The 22,291-nt window shown below is 43.6% G+C and overlaps 2 protein-coding genes across 3 annotated transcripts in view; one reads left to right on the top strand and one right to left on the bottom strand.

Moving 5' to 3' along the window:
* Sh3d19 (SH3 domain containing 19) overlaps positions 1-22,291 on the bottom strand; it is a 175,007-nt gene that overhangs the window by 139,838 nt on the left and 12,878 nt on the right. The window lies entirely within an intron of this gene.
* Prss48 (serine protease 48) lies at positions 54-10,387 on the top strand. Its single transcript, XM_036190160.1, is given in 7 exon segments — positions 54-96; positions 1,822-1,863; positions 2,280-2,442; positions 5,062-5,324; positions 6,040-6,206; positions 10,144-10,343; positions 10,345-10,387. Coding segments are annotated over 7 exon segments (921 nt in total).

The raw sequence follows: 22,291 nt of genomic DNA, 5'->3' as shown, positions 1-22,291 counted from the left end.
CACCTGGGGCCCTGAGTAGGGAAGCAGGAAGTGTTGCACCTGAGAACCAAGGCATGGGCCCTGACGTCCCCCTGGTCCTGCTGCTGCTTATGCTAGGTGAGCTCCAGGGGCAGGGCCAAGAAGCGGGGAAATAGAAGCATTTGACGCCAGGAGGCATCATATGATAACAAGGATGCTACTTGTGAGTGGCATCATCTAAGAAACTCCTGCGAGATTATTGCATACACGCCACTGTTTTAATGTCGTCCCTGATTGGATAAAGCAGTAAACAAAAGGCCTTGTCTTCATGAGACTTATAGTCAGTGCACATATTAAAAAATGTAAATTATAAAGCATATTAATGGGTAGTAAATGTTATGAAAGGAAAGGGGCATCTAAAGTTCAGGGACAAACCAGGCCTGTAATCCCAACAGTCAGGAGGACTGAGGCACATGTATGAGGTCAGACTGTGCTACAATCAGGAGTTCTAAGCCAACCTAGCCTACATAAAACGAACAAAGTAACAGCAACAACAACAACAAAAAGAGGTGTGCTGTAATTTTTAACAGGCTAGTCTAAAATGGCCTCTCTAAAAAGGAATAATTTGAGCAGATACTGGAAAGAGACTGTGTGATAGTGGGGCACTTGGCTAACATGTTCCAGCCCCTCCAGCACAAGGGGTCACCCTTGCATTGCTCCAGGGGTTCCCCAGCTAGGGTCGTGAGGGAATGAGGAAAAGACAAATACACACACACAGACACACAGAAAAGCTGGGGTTGTGTGGGCTCTCTGATGGAGGACTACAGCATGTTTATTGTATACAGCTGAACAAGAAGGCGGGGTTGTTACATACAGATAAACAAAGAGGCGGGGTTATCACATATAGATAAACAAAGAGGCGGGGTTATCATATATAGATAAACAAAGAGGAAGGGTTATCACATATAGATAGACAAACAGGTGGGGTTATTACATACAGATAAACAACAAAGAGGCGGGGTTATTACATTTAGATAAACATCATAAGAGGCAAGGTGTACAGTATGAAGCTAGATGGAGTAGGTATGTTTGGCTGATTTCCTAGGAGCAGTGTTTGTTGGGGAGCATTCTTCAAGCCATACAAATTAGAGAAAGCTACACTGAACATTTTCTGCCCACACTGTCAACATCCACACATGAACCAGGGGAAGGCAGAGCCTTTCCCCTGATCCTCACCCCTAGGCTGAGGTGGGGGCTTTGCCATTTGTCTGAGGCTAGGTTCCTTGACATGACCATGCTCATGTCAACAGTACGAATTCACTCAGGGCTTCATTCACTCACAGCTTCCTCCACTCCCTATAAGGGGGAAGATGTCATGGAAATGAGCAAGTTAGATGAGGCCCAGGTCCTGGGAAACTCCATGTCAGGCTGAGGAAGCTGGAGGTACTTCTGGTATAATAAATAACTAGTTATTCTCTGGCCTACAATTGATTAAAAGAAGGCAATACTGTCAGTAGCAAAGACGTAAGAGGTAGCAAAAAAGATACATAAATATTGTAAAAGGACAATTCAGTTAAAGAAAACAACATAAAAATAAACAGCCTATAAATCTCAAAAGCATCCCAGGGCATCACTGTATTACAACTGAACACACTTGATGTTCCTGACAATGACCCCAAATCATCAAGTAAAAGGTAAACTTCAGTTGCAAGAGGCAGGTAGATATAAAATTATCAAGAGCCCCAGTAACTGGTAGGTATTTATAAATTTTAGCCTTACCACCACTCTGGAAAGCTTTCTGTTCAGTGAGCTTAAATGTAAGATGTGTTCCTATGTAATAATGATATGGTGTGTTTTCTGTAGGGTCTTGCCAATACTCTTTTACCAAGAAAACTTTGCAATCAGGTGAGTAGTCTCCACCCTGGCTTAGGACTGCTGGATTTGAAACTAGAATTGGGGGGGTAGGGGTGGCTGGAGAGATGGCTCAGTGGTTAAGAACACTAGCTGCTCTTTCAGAGGACCTGCATTCAATTTCCAGCACCTATATGGTGGCTCACAACCATCTATAACTGTAGTCCCATGGGATCCGATGCCCTCCTCTGATGTGCAGGCATACATGCACATGAAAACACCCATATACATAAAGTGCACAAATAAGTAACTGGGGGGAAAAAACCCTGGAACTGGGAAGCTTAAGGAGTCTTAGGGAGGGCTTCAATCCTAAACAAGGATGAGATGTGAATTTGGGAACAATGATAAAATGGAGACCAGAGGTTGAACAGAACTCCTAGTCTGCACAGTCCCTTCTCTTCTTTGTCTAGTGTGTGGACGACCTGTATACCACGGACGTATTGTGGGTGGCCAGGCTGCTGCTTTGGGGCGCTGGCCTTGGCAGGTCAACCTGCAGTTTGACCAGACCCACATTTGTGGAGGTTCCCTCATCAGCGACCGCTGGGTACTGACAGCTGCACACTGCGTAAGAAAGTGAGTTGTAGCCGGGAGCTGACACACAGACGGCTCTTCCGGAAATGGTTGAATGGCATCCTGGGAACCAAGAGGCTAGCACAAGTGTTAGGATCAGCAGGGCAGCAGGGAAAACTGCATCTTCCCGGAGTGAACTCAACCAGGGGACGGCGTGCAGACAATTCCCTTCCATTATACTAGCTCACTTCTGAAATACTAGGGGTTTGTTTTGAGCTTTTGGGTCTCAAAAAGAACCTGAGTTTTCTCAGAGCCATTGTGTGAAAGCAAGTTGTCATGTGGTTCCTCATGAGGACTCCAACTCAATATACGTGAGCTGGAAACACTCTCCCCTAGCCAAGCCCTGAGATGACTGCAGCCCACCCTGACTGGGGCGGCCCAAGAGACCCTGAGAGCGAGGCACTAGTTAGGTCACACCTGATCCCCGACTCAAAGAATCTGAGACACAAACATGTTTTCATTTACACCACAAAACACTGTAGTAACTAATTGTGCAACAACAGATAACTAAGATACATAGAAGTCAAAATAACACACTTTTTCATGAACAACTGTTCTGTACAGACAGGCAGTGACGAGGAGGTCATGTGGCTGGGTTTACAACCAATGAGAAAGCAGAACAGAAAGTCTATAAAAAGAAAAAACACACAGAACTAGCTCTCTTGCAGAGAGGAAAGACAGCAGAAGCAGTGAAGGGTAAGGTTTTTCAGCTCTTGCTCTGACCTTACGGCTTTTAACTCTGCAATTGGATCTGTGTTTCTTACTTAACAAGACGGTTACATCTACAAACTGTGAAAACTCAGAAAAATGGTACAGTGACTTCAAAATGCTGAGGGAGAGTTTCTTCCTCACCCAGCATGGTATATTCTACACATATACAAACTATGAATCAATAGGGTATAAACAGACACTATTCACAAATATTCAAAGCCACAAAACATTACCACTCACATGCATGGGCAGGGAGAAACAGGGAGACATGGATCTAGACAAAATGCTACAAGAGGATTCTCAAGAAAATCATAAATATTATAAAGGTAAGTCCAAGATGAAGCAGGTGGAGCAGACCAGGACAAGAAGGCCAAAGGCCAGAGAAGCAGGGTGGGGGTGGTAATGGCCCGCCCGACAGTACTGCCTGGACGTACTGAGAAGTTTGTATTTTTAGCAGAGAGCTTGGGGACATAATGATGGATCTGTGATGAGCATTAAGAAAGCAAAATGAGCCGGGCGGTGGTGGTGCATGCCTTTAATCCCAGCACTAGGGAGGCAGAGCCAGGCGGATCTCTGTGAGTTCGAGGCCAGCCTGGTCTCCAAAGTGAGTGCCAGGACAGGCTCCAAAACTACACAGAGAAACCCTGTCTTGAAGGAAAAAAAAAGGCTAAAAAAGAAAACAAAATGAGAGGACGTTATTAACTTCGGGAAAAGCCAAGGGTTTTATGAGACATGCAATCACAAGCTACAATCTAAGCCACAGCGCAGGAAGTTACACAGTGACAAGAAAACACCGATCTCACCGGGAGGAAGAGGGGGTGAAAAGCAAACATGGATAGACGCTTCATGGTTTTCTATTGTTATAATGAAGTCCACAGCCCAAATCAACCCAGCGGGGAAGGGCTTGTTTCAACTTACAGTTGTTCTCCATCATGAAGGAAAGGCAGGGCAGGAACTCAAGGCAGGGCAGGAACTCAAGGCAGCAACTGAGACGGAGCCCAAGGAGGAACCCTGCTCACTGGCTTGTCCCCAGCACTTGCTCAGCCTGCTTTCTTATACCACCAAGACCTGCCCAGGGGTCAACTGAGAAAATGCCCCACAGACTCGCTCGCCTAAGACCAATCGGACGGAGGCATTTTCTCAGTTGAGAATCCTCTTCCCAGATAACTTCGGCTGTGTCAAGTTACAGACAAGTAAACAGGATGAGGCTGAACAGTGAGATGTCTAAGAAAGTGCAGGGCTTACCCTCTGTGTTAGGAACTCAAAAGCCAAAAACAGTGTGTGGAGGTGGGAGGGCAATATAGAGCATTTCTTAAAAATACCAGGGAAATTATTTATCTGAAAGAGCTGAAAGTGACAGACTGCCTATGCATAGTGTGGACTGAGAGCGGTCTGCTAAGAACTTAAGTTATTGTGTGTATATTAATTTGCTTATAAATTAATTTGTTTATAAAATGCGTGTTAACACTGTTCCAGAATGAAGTAGAAATATGACTACCACACACACACACACACACACACACACACACACACACACACACACTCACACCGCACACATACATGCAAACACAGGCACACCACACACACACACCATGAGTGCACACACACACACACACACACACAACCATGGAAAATGGAAGAGGTTAAGTGGGGGAAACCAGGGAGAATGTCTAGGGCAAATTCTGGCCACCCACGTATAAGAAGAGGCCACAGGAAGAGAAGCCAGGACAGGGCGCAGGAGACTGGAAAAGGACAGAAAAAGGACAAACTAATCTTAGCTCAAGATTAACTGAGCCCTGGTGGTGTCTTCCTTTCTTGGTCAGAGACTTTGGGCTATAGACAGGCAGCTTGTTCTGATCTGCTGTAGGCCAACACAGTGCTTTATTACTCTCTGACATCTTCTCCCCTTAGGACCTGGTATGCCCTTTTCTACACTGTGTGGCTTGGATCCATTGATGTAAACTACTCAAGTAAAGGCAAGGAGTACTATGTGTCCAGAATCGTCATCTATCCCAAACGGGATCGTTTTTTAGATGGAGACATTGCCCTGCTGAGACTGTCTTCCCAGGTCACCTTCACGGATGTCATTCTGCCCATTTGCTTGCCCAGTGTCTCAAAGCAGCATACACTCCCAGCTTCTTGCTGGGTGACTGGATGGGGACAAAATAAGGAAGGTATGGGAGAGATGGGTGAAGAGAGGAATTGATTGATTAACTAGTTAGTTAGTTAGTTAAGACAGGTTTTTGTGTAGCCCAGGCAGGCCTTAAACTTGCCAGTAGCCAAAGCTAGCCATGAATTCATGCCCCCTTATCTCCTGGAATTATAGGTGTATGCCACCATACCTGGTTCTAGCTAGATCAAATCAATCTACAAGTCTTCAAATAAAATATCCCTGTGACATTTACCTATTTGTTTACTTTTATATCGTGCCTAGAGTCTGGCTAGAACTGACAGAGCAAATATTTACAATTTAAACACATAATTATTACCTCTCCTTCATAGACTACTAAACATGACTTAATGTTTGGAGAGTCTAGGGTTTTTTTTGTTGTTGTTTTGGTGTGTCTATATTAGTTTGTTTATAAAATGCGTGTCAACACTGTTCCAGAATGAAGTGGAGATATGACAGGAATTCATCTGGAAGCATAAAAATGAGAACAATTTTAGAATAATTTATATTACCTACACTTTGACTTAATCAGAAATTATCTGAATATTCTTTATTGGAATGCCGGCACAAACTGAAACAATTCGAATTCATTTTTTTTTTTGGATGTAACCGTCTCAGACCTTTCCATAGCAAGTGTGGCTGGAAGGTGGCCGATTCTGACCGTGGCCCTATTCATTTTCCAGGTGGTTCCAATCTTGCATTCTTGTCCTCCTCTGCAGGTCACTACCCCTCTACCCTCCAAGAAGTTGAAGTACCCATGGTTACCAAAGAGGCCTGTGAACAACTGTACAACCCAATCGGTGCTTTCGTCCCAGAACTGGAGCGGGTCATCAAGGAGGACACACTCTGTGCTGGCGACATTCACAATGAGAAGGACAGCTGCAGGGTTAGTGTTTGCTCTGGAGGCACTCCTGTGTACCCCCCTTCCTTCCGGGAGACCTTAATGTGGATCTAAGTTGTTTTTATCTGTTATAACAGCAAATTATGACCCAAGACATGATGGTTCTGACAGTAATTCTTGAGCTATGCTGGGCAAATCAACTGACCTATATCAATATTTAAATTTATTTTATTTTTGAGATTTTAATTACATCATTTCCCCCTTTCACTTCCTCCCTCTAAACCCTCCAATAAGCCCCTCCTTGATCTCTTTCAAATGCATAGCCTCCATCTTCATGGTTGTTACATATGTGTACACCACACACACACACACACACACACACACACACACACACACACTCCTAAATACATAACTATAACCTGCTTGGTCTGTATAATGTTACTTACATGTATTTTTTTTTTAAAGATTTATTTTATTTATTATGTATACAACATTCTGCCTCCATGTAACCTTGCATGCCAGAAGAGGGTGCCAGATCTCATTATAGATGACTGTGAGCCACCATGTGGTTGCCGGGAATTGAACTCAGGACCTCTGGAAGAACAGTCAGTGCTCTTAACCTCTGAGCCATCTCTCCAGCCTCGCATGTATGTTTTTAGGGCTGACCATTTGGTATTAGATAACCAATTGGTGCACTCTTTCCTGGGGAAGACCATATCTCTGCCTCAGCACTCCTTAGTTGCCTACAGTCCTTTGTGCAGGGCTGAGGCCTCCTGGGCTTCTCCCTGTCCACTTTGGCTTGTCTGTTGTTGTCTCTGTTCAGCTCGCATTTGGGCAGTCATGTTGGTGAGACCCTGAGTAGTTTCTGACATTCCTAGGAGACGTAGTCTCACAGCAAACTCCTGGAATCCTGGCTTTTAAATAATCCTTCTGCTCTTTCTTCCAGAATGTTCCCCGAGCCTGCGATGTGGGGGTTGTATTATAGATGTATGCCTTGGTACTAGGCTCTGCCACTTTGTTTTGTTGTTGTTGTTTTTAATGTGCATTGGTGTTTTGCCATGGGTGTTGGGGCCCCTGGAACTGGAGTTACAGACAGTTGTGAGCTGCCATGTGGGTGCTAGGAATCGAACCCAGGTCCTCAGGAAGAGGAGTCAGTGCTCTTAACTGCTCCAGCCCCCACAACTCTGTATTTTGTTTCTTTTTTTTCTGTAATGTTGGAACTATATCAATTTAATTTCTTCAAATATAAAACTATTGATCTAGACCAGTGGTTCTCCTAATCCTGTGACCCTTTAACACAGTTTCTCATAATTCCTTATGGTGAACCCCAACCATAAAATTATTTTTGTTGCTGCTTCATAACTGTAATGCTACTGTTATGAATCATAATGTAAATATCTGATATATAGGATAACTGATATGTGACCCCTGTGAAATGGTCCCTTCAACACCCCTACCCCGGTCTTGACCCATAGGTTGAGAACCACTGATCTAGACCAACGTAGCCACTTGTTATTACTTTTTTTTTTTTTTTTTTTTTTTTGGTTTTTCTAGACAGGGTTTCTCTGTGTAGTTTTGGTGCCTGTCCTGGATCTCACTCTGTAGACCAGGCTGGCCTCGAACTCACAGAGATCCGCCTGGCTCTGCCTCCCGAGTGCTGGGATTAAAGGTGTGTGCCACCACTGCCTGGCAAGATGTATCTTTACTTCATTTCTATTAACTATTTCCTAATTGATGTTGTGATTTCCTTTTTTGGCACATCAGTTATTTAGGAATATATTAACTACCACAGATCTGAATTTTCCATATTTTCCTGTTCCGCATTTCTAATTTTATTGTTGTTATTAGGGACCCTACTTTGTATGACTTTAATCTCCCTAACTGTATGGAGGCTCAGCTTACAGCCTTGGATAAGTCTGTTCTGGAGAATGTTCTGTGTGCACTGAACGTGTGCTGCTTATCCCAGAGCACCTCTGCTGCAGAGGGAGTGTAAAAGCCCATTCAGGAAGGCAGTGGAGAGGGGAAACTGGGCTTAATCCTCAGAAGAAAAAGAAGAACACTTTGTTTTTAAGTGGTTTTCTTTTAGGACCATCCTTAGCTTATCTGGTAGCTAGAACTTCAATAGAAACCCACAGTCTTGATGGCCTGAGGTCCGGGGACAGAGCTCAGGCAGAGGCAGTTAGAAAGTGAAGGGCGAATGGATAGAGGGAAGGAGGGAGGGAGGGAGGGAGGGGGGAGGGAGAGAGAGAGACAGGGAGAGAGAGAGAGAGAGAGAGAGAGAGAGAGAGAGAGAGAGAGAGAGAGAGAGAGGGAGGGAGGGAGGGAGAGACAGAGAGAGAGAGAGAGAGAGAGAGAGACAGAGAGAGAGAGAGACAGAGAGAGAGAGACAGAGAGAAACAGAGACAGAGAGAGAGATTGATTGCAGGCCGGCAGCCTGGATTCACCAGGGCAATACAGCAGCATATACTTGAAGGGAATGAAGGTCCAAGCAGTGGCTGGGTTGGTTGGTTGTTTTTAATGGTGCTGGGAGTCAAATCCAAGGCCTCATGGATGCCAGGCAAGTCTCTACCATTGAGTAAATACCCACAAACCTTGATGGCTGACAGTTGATCAGGAGGATGACATTTGAAAGTATGTAATGAAATAGTATTAAAAGATGAAAATTGTGTTTACCTCAGTATATTTATGAAAAATTATAGCTCTTAAAAAATGTAATAACGCCCGGCAGTGGTGGTGCACACCTTTAATCCCAGCACTGCGGATCTCAGTGAGTTCAAGGCCAGCCTGGTCTACAGAGTGAGATCCAGGACAGGCATGAGAACTACACAGAGAAACCCTGTCTCAAAACAAAACAAAACAAAACAAAACAAAACAAAGCAAAAACCAACCAAACAAAAAAAGATACATTTTATGGGTGGAGCTTAAGCAGTGGTTAGAAAAACTCGGTTGTAAATGTCAGTTCTATAAACGAGAGTATCTCAAGTGAAGAACCTAATCTCTATTTTAAGACACTGGGAAAGGAGGCTGGACACAGTGCCGTCGGTCGTTTCAGGGCCGTGGTTTCGATTTGAGCATTGAAGAGGAAACTGGGAAGGAAGGGAACAAGGGAGAAAGACGACCAAAGAGAGGGGAAGGGGGTAGGGTGGAGGAGGGGAGAGGGGGAAGGGGGAGCGAGGGCACGGTACTGGGGGTTGGGGAGCAAACTAGACCTGGGAAAAGCACTAAGGAAATAAGGATTCTATTTACTGAAGCGGAGAACAGAAAGACAATAACAAGTCAACAAAAGCCAGAGTTTGTTTTAAAATAAAATTGGGAAAAAAGATAGCTAGACTGAGACATTAATAAGCTGATACTAAAACTCATATAGAGATTCAATTGGCCATAAAACAGTGTTGAAAAAGAAGAACAAAGTCAGAAGACTAAAACTTGGATTCCAAAGCTTTCTACAAAGTGACAGTAATCACAACGGTGTGGCCGAGCATAAGAAAGACACACCAAGTGAGCTGCGAACAGCATTATATCTAACAGCTGTCACCAAACAAAGAAACAAAACAGGGAACAAATTACTAATGGCTGTCATTTCATTCTATAGAAGAAATGAACATTTAACATTAAAAAGACAACAAGGAGCCATGGAAAAACAGGAGTAGTGTATTACACCAAGTAAGTCTTGCTCTGCAGTGAAAACCTAAATGAGAAACATCACATTAATTTTTCCTTTGCTTTTTCATGGTCGATCAGATGACTATATAGAAAGGATCAATGTATTTTTCTAAGGTCCCTGCCAATTTCATGTTCTGTGATTCCAGAACTCCTGTGTGCTCTCCCTGAAGCAGTGGGGAGTCCAGCTCCCTGGCAGTTGCACAGCTCAGCGTCCAGGTCCGGCTCTGAAGAACTCTCCATCCCTCTTGACTGATAACATTCCCCTCCCGACCCCCCAGGCCTTCTCACTGCTGAGCTCTGGCCTTTCTGTCTCCCTCAGGGCGATTCTGGAGGGCCTCTTTCATGTCACACTGGCGGTGTCTGGACCCAGATAGGTGTGGTGAGCTGGGGTTTGGAATGTGGCAAAAATCTTCCTGGAGTCTACGCCAACGTGACCTACTATCAAAAATGGATCAGAACCATTATCTCAAGAGCTCGGGGCTTGGGTGGTGACTGTACTTACGTGACTTTTTGTTCCCTGCTTTCTCTGGCTCTCCTGGGATCCTCCTGAGCCTTGGCTCTAACATGATACCAACAGTATATAGAGCTGATGCTGCTGGGGAGCTAATGGGATGGGATGTGTGGAGAATAAAGCCCTGGGAAGAGAATTCATAAGAGAGTCACTGAGATTCCTGGATGACTAGCTTCATGATTTTGTTTTCAAGGTTCTTGATTTCCTTATGTTTTATGGGTTGGAATGCAAACAGCTAATAAACAAGGCTACCACTTCTCTGCATGGTATTTTTTTTATTTTTATCCCAGGATAATATATGTTATGAGGGAGGAAGGATTCTTTCTATGAATAAATATTTGTGAATCTGAGTTAAATAACTACTAGAAAAATCAAAATGATGTAAGGGAAGGTCTTCAAGGAACTCTATAAGGGGTCTATTTTGAACCTTAGCTGCATCAGGGATTTCTTACCTACTCTGTATTTTGCCTCTATTATTTTTTATGTCTCTTCTATCCCTCCATCTGTACAAGGAGTGTGTATAAGCAGCTCTTTTAAAATTCCTGTGTGGTTTACTACTAAAAATATTGTTAGGTTTGGTAGCACAGTCTCTAATCACAGCACCTGGAAAGCAGAGGACAGCAAGTCTGGGGCTAGCCTGTATTACATCATGAGTTTGAGGCAAACCTGGGTTACAAAGCAAGACCCTTTCTAAAAAACATAGATCAATCAACTAAATAGATTAATGCTATGAGACCAAGCCCTGAGGTCTCAGGTAAACAATCTTAACCTACCAAAGTTCCATAATGTCTGCTTTATAATAAAGGCCTTTAAATGTTCAGACCAAGGAATTCTCCTTTTAGACTGCAGGAGCTCAGAGATTAGTTCTGAATGGACCACAGTCATTTTCTTTCTCTTTGATTGTAGACTGAAGCTCCTGTCCCGCCAGCCACTCTCAAATAATCACACAGAGGCTTAATATTAATTATAAATATTCAGCCAATAGCTCAGGCTTGTTACTAGCTAACTCTTACATTTAAATTAACCCATATTTCTTATTTATGCTTTGCCACATAGCTCATGCTTATTAGCTCATTTTCTATATGTCCTGCTTCCTCAGAGCCTGGCTAGTGTCTCCTGACTCCCCACTTCTCCTTCCCAGCATTCTCAATTTGGCTTTCCCATCTAACTAAATCCTTTCCAGCTACTGGTCAGTCATCTTCTTTATTAAGCCAATCACAATGACAAATCTTCACAGCGAACAAAAGGATCATTCCGCAGCACTTGATTTTTCTAGTGTAATTTCATTTATATACCTTTGAGCTATCCTTTATTTCTCATTTAACTTGTTTATTGTATCTATGCCTTTTATGGTAAATTAACTTTCAAAAATAATTTTTGATAAATAAATACATTAAATAGGAGTCAGTATGAAAGCCAGGCATGGCATATGCTTATAATCCCAGTTCTTAGGAGGTAAGGCAGGAGTTCAAGGCTGGTGTAAGCTACAGGGATAATGTCTATAATGAGAAAAAGAAGAAGCAGGACCACGAGGATGAACTTGGAAACTTAAGATCTGAGCCAGCAGGATGGCTTGGCAGGTGGGAACACTTGCCACCAGGCCTGACGACCTGAGTTCAAGCCTTGGGGCCCACAAGGTAGAAGGCAAGAGCCAACTCCCAGGAGCTAATCCTCTAACCTCCACATACACACACAGCACATGCACTCGACTCCCATATACCAAATGGATAACACAGCTTAAACTTTCTGAAGATTCTGCTAACTTTGAATCTTACTTTTGCACCTACCGCTACAGCGTCCTAACTGGTGTTTCCATGTCCTTTCTCAAACTATAACTTTATTCCCAACTCCCAACTCTCCACAGCATTCACACTGGTAATTTTAAAATAAAAAGTACTTTTAATACCTGCCTCCCTCTTTCTCCTGCTCACAGCACTCCAAAGGTATCTTGTTTAGTATAAGAGAAAAGTCCTTCACGTGGTCCAGAGCCCTCAAACCTGGCCCCAGGAGGTTTCAGCCTCCTCTGACGTTACTCTACCTTCTGTGGATGCCCAGCCTTCCTCAGCTGCTCCACACACCCCTCAACACAGACTTTTGCATCTTCTGTTCCTCCTCCCGGCCGCCCTTGCTTGGTGAGTTCTTACCATGACTTCCAGTCTCAAGCTACCCTTTACCTTTCTGAAAGAAGCTGCGTTGGCTGGCTCTCCTGGCCAGATCAGCTCTTTATAATAAACATTTATACAGCACCCATGGAACCCTCCTTCACAGAACTCAACACAGCACTTACCTAACGTTTGCTATGTAGCTGTATAATTATTGTATCTGCCTTATTAAAATGGAAGGAAGGAGAGTAAGAACTTTCGTTTATCTACAACTATATCCCAGCCATGCTAACCATCTGAATGAATAAAGGAATGAAAACCATCTAACTGATTTTTGTCATCCCCAGGTACACTGTGAGAACTTGAGTATTTTGTCTACCGAGAAAACCCAGAATCTGATAGAATTCTCACACTTAGGTTTCCAGATACTAATTAAATAAAAGGATGAAAGGAGGAGATGATGCTCCTTCTGCCCAGCCATAACAAACAGAAAGGGAAGATTACTAAAAGCAGGGGAGCTAAATACTTATCAGATGCAGGAACAGACGCTCAGGCCGCTCTGGGTCACACAGCTAAGAGAGAAAAGAAGGAAACAGGAAAGCTAAACTACCACCGAGGACCAGGGCGGAATAGAAAGTACAGGTGTGAGCCAGAGTCACAGGGCAAAAAGGACATAGGTCAAGACCACCAAAATACTGCTTTCTCAAAATGGGAAGCAGCTACCCCCTCCCCAGCATAGGGTAAATGTAAACCTTTAGCAGGTGCCAGGTCCAAGCGGAAAGAAGTCTACCAGAAGGACCCTGTCACTTGATGAGGCGGAGCAGGAATGAGAACCTGACTGGACAGCAGCCAGGTGTCTTGCCTAAGAGACAGACTCGGTCCTGGACAACATAGCAGATTCTTTCCCTGGGGAAGTCTGGAGCGAGCCAGAGTGTGCACCTGTGCATTCAACAGTATCGAGTGCCCACCATGTAACAGGCACCGAATAAACAGCCGATCCTGCGACATGCTAAGCCTGCCTTGAAGGAGTGTACAGCCTGATGAAGGAGCGACAAGGGACGCAAAAGAAACACACTGAAGCCATGTACAACAAAGTCTGATGGAGAAAAATCAGACCAAAGCGTCAGGTAAGAGTAACGTGTTGTTTTTCTTCTGCTTCTGGTCTGCACTGCCCTTACAGGCCGTTTACCACGGTGATCTGAGAAAGCCCCAGCTTGCTTCTTACACTGAATTAATTCCACCACTAAGACACCCAGAGCAGGTTCTTGATCCTTCTGCCCATTTCCACCTCGTGGCCTTATTGTGTCTGCCCTCCGTACCTAAAATACCCTTCTTTTGTACATCTCAATGCACTTATTTCTGTCTGCTGCTTAGAAAAGGAAGCAAAGAACACCGACAAAATACATCCAAAGCACCATAGGGAATGTTTTTTTAATTTTTTTGGGGGGGGGCTTGGGGTGTGGCTCAGTGGTAGAACACTTGCCATGATAAGCAAAGCCCTGGACCCTATCCCCAGCACCAGCGGAGAAAAATTAACAGTCCATGGATGAATCGCAGGGCACATGAGTTATATCTCATTAATGCCACTTTCTAAAAGCAGACAGGGAAGTTTATCTCCTGCTTAATGTCAATATCGACTTGTCTGTGATATACTTGGAGTTCTCTAAACATCTGAACAATACTTGTGATTGCATTTCAAAACAAGACTCGAAGTAATTATATACATTTTCTGTTTCAGTTGCTAAAACACAAAATGGAAAGCATAACCCAAGATGTGGGGTATGGAACTTGTTAATACATTACTGAGGGGGAAAAATCAATAGATATTTGTATTCACAAAACTAAAATGTCAAGTAGTTACAGGCAACTAATGCAGTCAGTGCCATCGCACTGGCAGACTGAAAGAGAGATAAACAGGGCATCTTTATTCTCCACTTTGGGAGGGCTCAGCACAGAACTTCTGATTTAAAATCAATTTTAATTTGCAGAATATGTTACTTCTTGGAATGTCTCATTTTCATATCTGCTACCTTTCATTTTCAGATGTCTCGAGAAATTTTAATTAAGGTAGGGTTTTAATAAATAAAAATTGCTGAAAATCTAGTAAACAACATCCCCCCCCAAAGTGGGAGGGGGAAAGCGTATAGTTAGTGAGATCCAGGTTTTTTTCTTGGTAGCAAGTAGACGACTTCAAGTAATGACCTAGTTTTCCCCTTGATTCCATTAAGCCATCTAGTTGTCCTCCCACATGTGGGGACATTACTGAAAGAGTTCAGAACAGGACCGGAAGCCTGCACGTTGCTACTGTTTCAATGGTGACCCTCACTCCTCCAGATGCTGTTCTGTTGAGACTACCGCCAGCTCCCCGTCAAATCTGACAAAACACGCTTTATTTACATAATAGAAAGCAGCCATCTGCAACTTTTTAAAACATACCCTCTCTTCAGGAAGGTCAGGGAAAGAGTTGCTCAGATAACCGGAGCTTAATTTCATTCTCTATTCCCAATAATTGAGAGGAAATACTCAACCGGATGAACAAAAAAGACTGAATTCTTTCATGCAAATCCTAACTGCCTTTCAAGACTTTCAAGATCATTACCTTTAAGCAACACAAATTCTCTCCAGTGTCTTCGCTGGTGCAAGACCTCACTTCCAGCTCCATAGGGCTGAAGGAAAGTGATGGAGATCTAATCCTGTGGTACCGTGTGTGCCACTTACAAAACACACAGTAGAGGGCTGTAATTAACTCAGAACACCCAATAGAGGAAGGCAGCAGCAGGGAGACAGCCTGGGGATCCAGGATACTTGAGACATTCATTCTGTGTTTAGTGGAAATTAGTGAACAGGATCAATCTGGATAGAGCTGGGTAGTGGTGAAAAGACCACATCTGATCAGCTTTGGATGTGACCCGGGAGTGGTAGTAATAGGTGTGATGTCGAGACAGAAGGATGGGAAAGAGAGAAGAGAAATTAAGAACGACAGGTCTCACAGGTCACTGGTCTCATGGTGAGTGTACCATTAAAAACAAAATGAGGGAGGAGGAGGAGAAATGGATTTACCGTGCTATCAAATTAGGCAACAGGATGAGTGATGCCTCCCTCAAGGATTCTCATGTCCTAATCCCCACAACCTGTAAATATGTTTTCATACATAGTGAAAGGGGTTTGCATATAAGATTAGGTATCACAAAATGGGGAAACTATCCCGGGTTATGTCGGTAACCCCAAGTAATGACAGGGTTTATTGACATAATTAAGGCAGGATTATTGGGGCCAGAGATGCTCATGGGACACTGTGGTAGTTTGAATGTAATTGGCTCCCATAATCTCATAGGGAGTGGCACTATTAGGAGGTGTGGCTTTGGTGGTGTGGGCATGGCCCTGTTGGAGGAAGTATGTCACTGTGGGGGTGGGCTTTGAGGTTTCCTATGCTCAGGATACTACCCAGTGTCTCAGTGGACTTCCTGCTGCCTTAAGATGTAGGACTCAGCTATTCCTCCAGCACCATGTCTGCCTGTACGCTGCCATGTTCCCTGCCATGATAGTGGACCGAACCTCTGAAACATTGTGAGCCCCACAGTTAAATGTGTTCCTTTATAAGAGTTGCTGTGGTCATGGTGTCTCTTCACAGTAATAGAACCCTAAGACAGACATGATGACACAGAAGATGTCCTTGTGATGTAGAACCAGAAAAGCAAAGATGTTGCTTTGGAGATGAACTGAGGGACCATGAGCCAAGGAATATACTTGGCTCCTAAAATCTAAAAAGTATGATGGTACACACCTAATCCCAGCACTGTGGAGGCAGAGGCAGGCGGATCACTGTGGCTCAGAGGCCAGCCCCATCTACACAGTGAGTTTCAGGCAAGGCAAGGGTACACAGAGAAAGAAACCCTGTCTCTAAATAAAAAAGTAAAGCGATGGGCTATCTGTGGACCTAGAGGCGAAATATCACCCCCAAACACTCTTTTTAGAGTAGTGAGAGTGATTCTAGACTTTGAACCTCCAGAACTATACACTCCCAATTTCATGTTGTTTTAAGCTTTTAATTTGTAAATCGTTATGAAAGCAATGGGAAACTAATAGAGATAGGTGCAATTTGAAGGACCTTTTAGTTATCCAAGCAGATATCCAATGCCTCAATTCAGGTGGAGGAGCAGGGGTAGAGAAATAAGAAAGATCCTTTCAAATTATGGACTATCTTCTCCACACTGCCCACACAGTATTGAAAAAGAAAGCGCACATTCACAGATTTTTTTTTATAATTTTCAAAATATCCGAGCACCTCTGTAAGCACAGAAAGCCATAAGTAATGGCAAACAGCCTTTCCTGATGTCCTGACCTCTGCCTCCTTAAGAGGGGGAAAGTCAAGGAGCATTTCATCTAAAACAAAACAAAACAAAAAAGAATCATTTCCCCGAATTCTGGCTTCTGAAGGAAAATCGAACTTCACAGCTGGGACCAAATGGAAGGTTTAAACCTCTGGGTACCACAGAGTTCTCACTGTGGCCCCCTGTGCTGGCTTGAGGACTTGGCTGTTGTGCTATGATTCCTATTGGAAATACTGGAACAAACAGCACTCCACTTTTAAAACTAAGCTTTTAAAAACTGGCTTACAGAACTCTGGGATGCAGCAACTATTCAGCTTCAGCACTGGTTAATGTCATTAAACATTCTCTATCGACAGGCAAGGTTGACAGAAATGACAACAAGTTGTTTGATCAATATTTTCTACCAGCAAGTTTGGAATAATACAAAACATTTTGGCTCTGGGAAATTTAAATACTCATCAAAGGTAAGTATTTGGATTTTAGGAGAAATATCCTGTCCCCCTAAGGGTTCAATGAAGCAATTTTTAATTCAGAAAGAGGGCTGACATAAAGACCACAAACAAGGAAGAGAAATGCACTCTTGCTTCAGAGACTTCCAAGTTAGTGCCATACAAGGAAAAAGACATGAATCCATTAAAGAGCCTGGGCCAATATCCTGGTAGTTCTGAATGGACCTGATCGAAATCCTTCATTAGTGTCACTTTCAACTTCTAAAAACACGCTCCATACTTGGGGTTTTGAATAAGCAAGTTATGAAAACCAGTCTATTCCAAAAGCTCACTGGGCCAGTTTCCAGTTATTTCTTAGTTGCAGGGAGTTAATGAAAAGTATTGTACAAAGAATATTCCAACACAAGTTTCTGCCAACAGTTTCAGTCTCTCCAAACTAGCAAAGCTTTAAGCAGACGAGGAAGATGTCACTACAACTTCTGGCCATCTGCTCAAGGCCCCCATGGCCTGCAGGACCTCCCACAGGAGAGTGCAGCCGCCTGGTGCTGTTAATGCTAGGTTAGCCAAAGAAATGTGAGAACTGATATCTGCAACCCTGAGCCCGAGCTTTAACGTGGGCAGGTGGATTTCTGTCCATTGTTCCTACCATAGTTCTGCCCGTGGCTCTTAGGAGCGAGGATCCCAGAAGAGCGCCAGGGTGAGCCTGTGCATACCTCTCTAGCTGAATAGACAGGGAGATTTAAAGCTTGTTTTAAACAGCATTAGTGACAAAATAGGTCAGGTTCAGGTGGCTAACAAATAATAATGTATAATTTAGGGTGTTGAATTTTTCTAGTAATTTACTAAGAAGGGGCTTGTAGGGATATTGGCGTATATGTCCAAATCTAGAGCTGAGAATTTTAAGCCTGAAAGGAAACTTATAAGAATTAGCAAACTTTTTCTCCAAAGGATAAGACAGCAAGTATTTCAAGCTTGCAGTCACATGGATTCTACTGCAACTACTTTGGAGCTATAGGACAAAATAGCCATGTGAATGTGTATGGCTGTGTGCCAATAAAACTTTATTTATAACAGTCATAAGCTTGGGGCCAAGGTCCAAATCCTTCATATTTGCCAATAAAGATTCTGAGAAGAGTGAGTCAAGATCATATAGTTGGTATTTTAATTTCCTTTTCTTGGTTGTTTTTCTTTTTTATGTATATGGGTATTTTTATCTGCATGTATACCTGTGCACCATGTGTATCCAGTGCCCTCAGAGGCCAGAAGAAGGTGTTGGATCCCCTGAAATGGAGTTACAGACAGTTGTTAGTTGCCAAATGGGTGCTGGAAGTTGAACCCAGGTCCTCTGGAAGAGCAGTCGGTGCTCCTGACTACTGAGCCATCTCTCTTGCCCCTTAACGTTCTTTCTGTTACTGCACAAAACACTGACCAAAAACAACTGGGGGTGTGTGAATTATTTGGCTTACACTTCCAGGTCAGAGCCCATCATTGAGGGAAGTCATGGCAGGAACTCAAGCAAGTGTTTGAAGCAGAAACCATGGAGGAAGGCTGCTCCCTGGCTAGTTCACTGATAATGGCACTACCCACAGGGGTGGGTCTTCCCAGATCAATTAAGGCAATCAAAACATGCCTCAGCAACTTGGCCACAGATCAACCAGATAGATAATTACTCAGTTGATATTCTTTACTACGTCTCCACCCCCACCTGACATTCTAGACTTTGTCACAATTGATTGACAATTAATGCTAACTAACTAGGATAGCTGGCCAGTAGGAAGTTGCACAGCTAATTAAGTATAGTTTTGTTTTTGCTTTTTGAGGAAGGATCTTTTTATATTATATAGTCTGACTGACTTAGAACTCACTCTGTAGACCAGGTTAGCCTCAAACCCAGAGATCCACCTGCTTCTGCCTCTTGAGTGCTGGGATTAATGGTGTGCGCCACCACGCCCATTGAGGTTCAGCATTTAGAATGCGCGTCTCAGTCAGGTGATGGTGCACATCTTTAATCCCAGCACTGGGGAGGCAAAGATAGACGGATCTCTGAGTTCGAGGCCAGCCTGGTCTACACAGAGAAACCCTGTCTTGAAAAACCAAAAGAATGCATGTCCCCTGAATCTAGTCCTCAGAAGAGGTTCTGTTGAGTCACAAGAAAAAGACAAAATACACATAAAAAAATAAAGCAGAGAATACTTGGGGTTTTTAATTATGTTAAGCAGGCAACAGTTTGATTATAAATGAGGATTTGCTTTTCAAATGATTACAGTGTTTGTGAAAACAAGTAAATAGCGTAAGACCAAACTCATGAAGAAATGATAAATTAGCCAGCGCTTTGAAAAGTGAGCTTCCGTAGAAACACAATTACACGCTCTCATCCTAAAGTCGTCTGCACGACAGTTTATCAATCACTTCTTTTATCAACAGGACAGCATTTGCTATTATCTTTACAGGAACTCATCTCAGGGAAAAATAGCATTTTAAAAATATCATAAAACGAGCAAGTACACAAAAGCAGCCGGCAATCACGTCTCATATTTCTCTTTGTTGTTTCTGTATTGAAGACAAACCCGGGTCCCTGGCAGCTCTGCTACCGACCTATCCTCACCCTTTGGGTTTCACATTTATTTTCCTTTCTTTAAATTTCAAAAATAATAAGCACTCACTGGGAGAAGCTCAAACAGTACAGGAATATAAAGTAAAACACTCCAGGCCCCTTTCCATCCCACTCTCCAGGGTTAAACATTCATTCCATGTTACCAGCATTAATTACCACTGTTTCTGAGCCAGGAAGTACAGTTGCATTGTCTAGTCACTTTGGCAAAGAAGAAGAATATGGAGTTCCCCTGGCCAGATACTCTAGGGAAATCATGTTTTAAAATGCAACAAAGAAAAAAATAAAATAAATAAAGTGCAACAGAAGAGTGTGCGAGCTTTCTGTGATCTAAGACAAGCAAGGTGTCTGAAGGAGGGTTGGATGCTCAACTAAGTAACGTTCCTTTTTAAAAATGTTTCTCAATTTTTTTATGTGTATGTCTGTGCAGCACGTGCATGTCTGGTGCCTTCAAAGGCCAGAAGTGGGTGTTGGATCCCCTGGGACTAGAGTTACAGATAGTTGTGAACCACGACGTAGATGTTGGGGATATAGCCCAGGTCTTCAGAAAGAACAGCCACTTAACCACTGAACTGTCTCTACAGCCCCCAAGACTCATCTTTTGTTTTCTTTGGTTTATTACATTTTTATTTCTTTCTTTCGTGAGCATGGAGTTGTCATGCCAAGACATTCATGTGGATGTCAGTACAAGAGCGGGAGCCTGCCCTTTGCTTCCATCATGCTGGTCCTAGACATTGAACTCGGACGGCTTCGTATCTATCATCTCTACTCAGCGAACCACCTGGCCCACCTACCTCAGGACTCCTCTATACACATGCTTTATGTAGATTTATTTTATGACTTTAGATTATGTGTATATTTGTTTGTATACCTTGGTCCAGTGCCCTCAGACGACAGATGTGTGAGATCTCCTGGAGCTGGAGTTATAGGTGGTTGTGAGCCTCCAGGTGGATGCTGGGAAATGAACCTGGGTTCTCTGGAAGAGCAACAAGTGTTCCTAACCACTACACCATCTCTCCAGCCCACCATTTGTTCTTTTAAACAGTCACTTTGTTGCCAAGGCTGGCCTGGAACTACTGGACTCAAGACTCCCCAGCACCCTGGGTGCAGGCCACAATGCAGGCATCCTCAGAAACGTCTCTAAGGTTCACTCCAGCCCTACACATAACTCTTATTATAGCTTGGTGGGGAGTCGGGGAGCTAAGGCTTTTGCAATCACAATGTGGGTTCATTAGGTGAGTGGTTTTTTTTTTTTTTTTATTTGTTTTTTGATTGTTTTTATTTTGTTTTGAGACCTAACCCAGGTTGGCCTCAAACTCTGTGGTCCTCCTGCCTCAACCTCCTGAGTGCTGAGATTATATCCCTGCCACACTATGCCAAACGTGGCTGTAAACACTTCTAATGGCACTATCTTTGTGGCATCTTCCTCTTTACTTATGATTAGCATCCTTTTCCTGGCTAAATATACAAATGTGATTTGAACTTTAAAATTTAAAAGTCAATCGATGAGACACAATGGCTGTGCCCTCCTGTGCAGGGCACACATGAAGTTGTGGCGGATGTGTAGCCATATGGCTCTCCCTTTGTGTAGGGAACTCACAGCCCCTACAGAGCCTCTCTATGGTTACAGTCAAGAACATCCATCCCCAAGGACAGCTGATGGGAAGGCTCTGGAAGCTGGACTTAAAAGCTATATAATGCCACACAGCAAGATGCCAATAGCAACAAGCCAACAGGCTACATTGATGGTGCCATAGGACAAACATTTAATGCCCTTTGGACTCACACAAGACAGGAAAGTATAAAGATCTAGTTTCTTAGATAAATGGTTTCCCCTCAACGGGGCAGGCCATGAGCAGAAGATGATGCTTTCCAACCTTGTGTACATAAGGATTCAGGTTAGAATAAAATAATCAAAGTAAATATAACAACAGTAAATCAAGTCATGGTTTAAAAATCAAGACCAACAGGGTGTGGGGACACACACACACACACGCACACACACACACACACACACACACACACCCCTATAATCCTAAGCACTAGGCAGGAGGCTGGAGACCTGCCAGCTTGAAGCCTACAAGTCTGAAGCCAACGTGGGCTACATATGAAGATATGGTCTCAAAAGCAATGGATGAGGATGTAGTTCAGTAGAGAAAGCATGCTAGGAGTGTGCAAGGCCCTGGGTTGGGGTACATGCACACTGCTTCCTAGTTGAGTTTAATACACTGCTAGAGTTGAGAGTCACTGCCCAAAACAGACAGACAGGGAGAACCTGGTCCTCAGATTCGGTCCAGGGACGGCCAGCAGCAGGACCACCTGAAGCTTGTTAGAATCTATGCAGAGTTCCTCTGTAGAGGATAGGGGTAGCCGCCTGGAGCTCCAGCTACTCAGGAGGCTAATGGAGCAAGAGGATCCCTGGAATCCAAGAGTTCCAAAGCAGCCTGGGAAACACAGTAAGAC

The sequence above is a fragment of the Onychomys torridus genome, chromosome 6 (assembly GCF_903995425.1).
Source record: "Onychomys torridus chromosome 6, mOncTor1.1, whole genome shotgun sequence".
NCBI lineage: Eukaryota > Metazoa > Chordata > Mammalia > Rodentia > Cricetidae > Onychomys > Onychomys torridus.
This window is presented reverse-complemented; position numbering and strand designations above follow the sequence as displayed.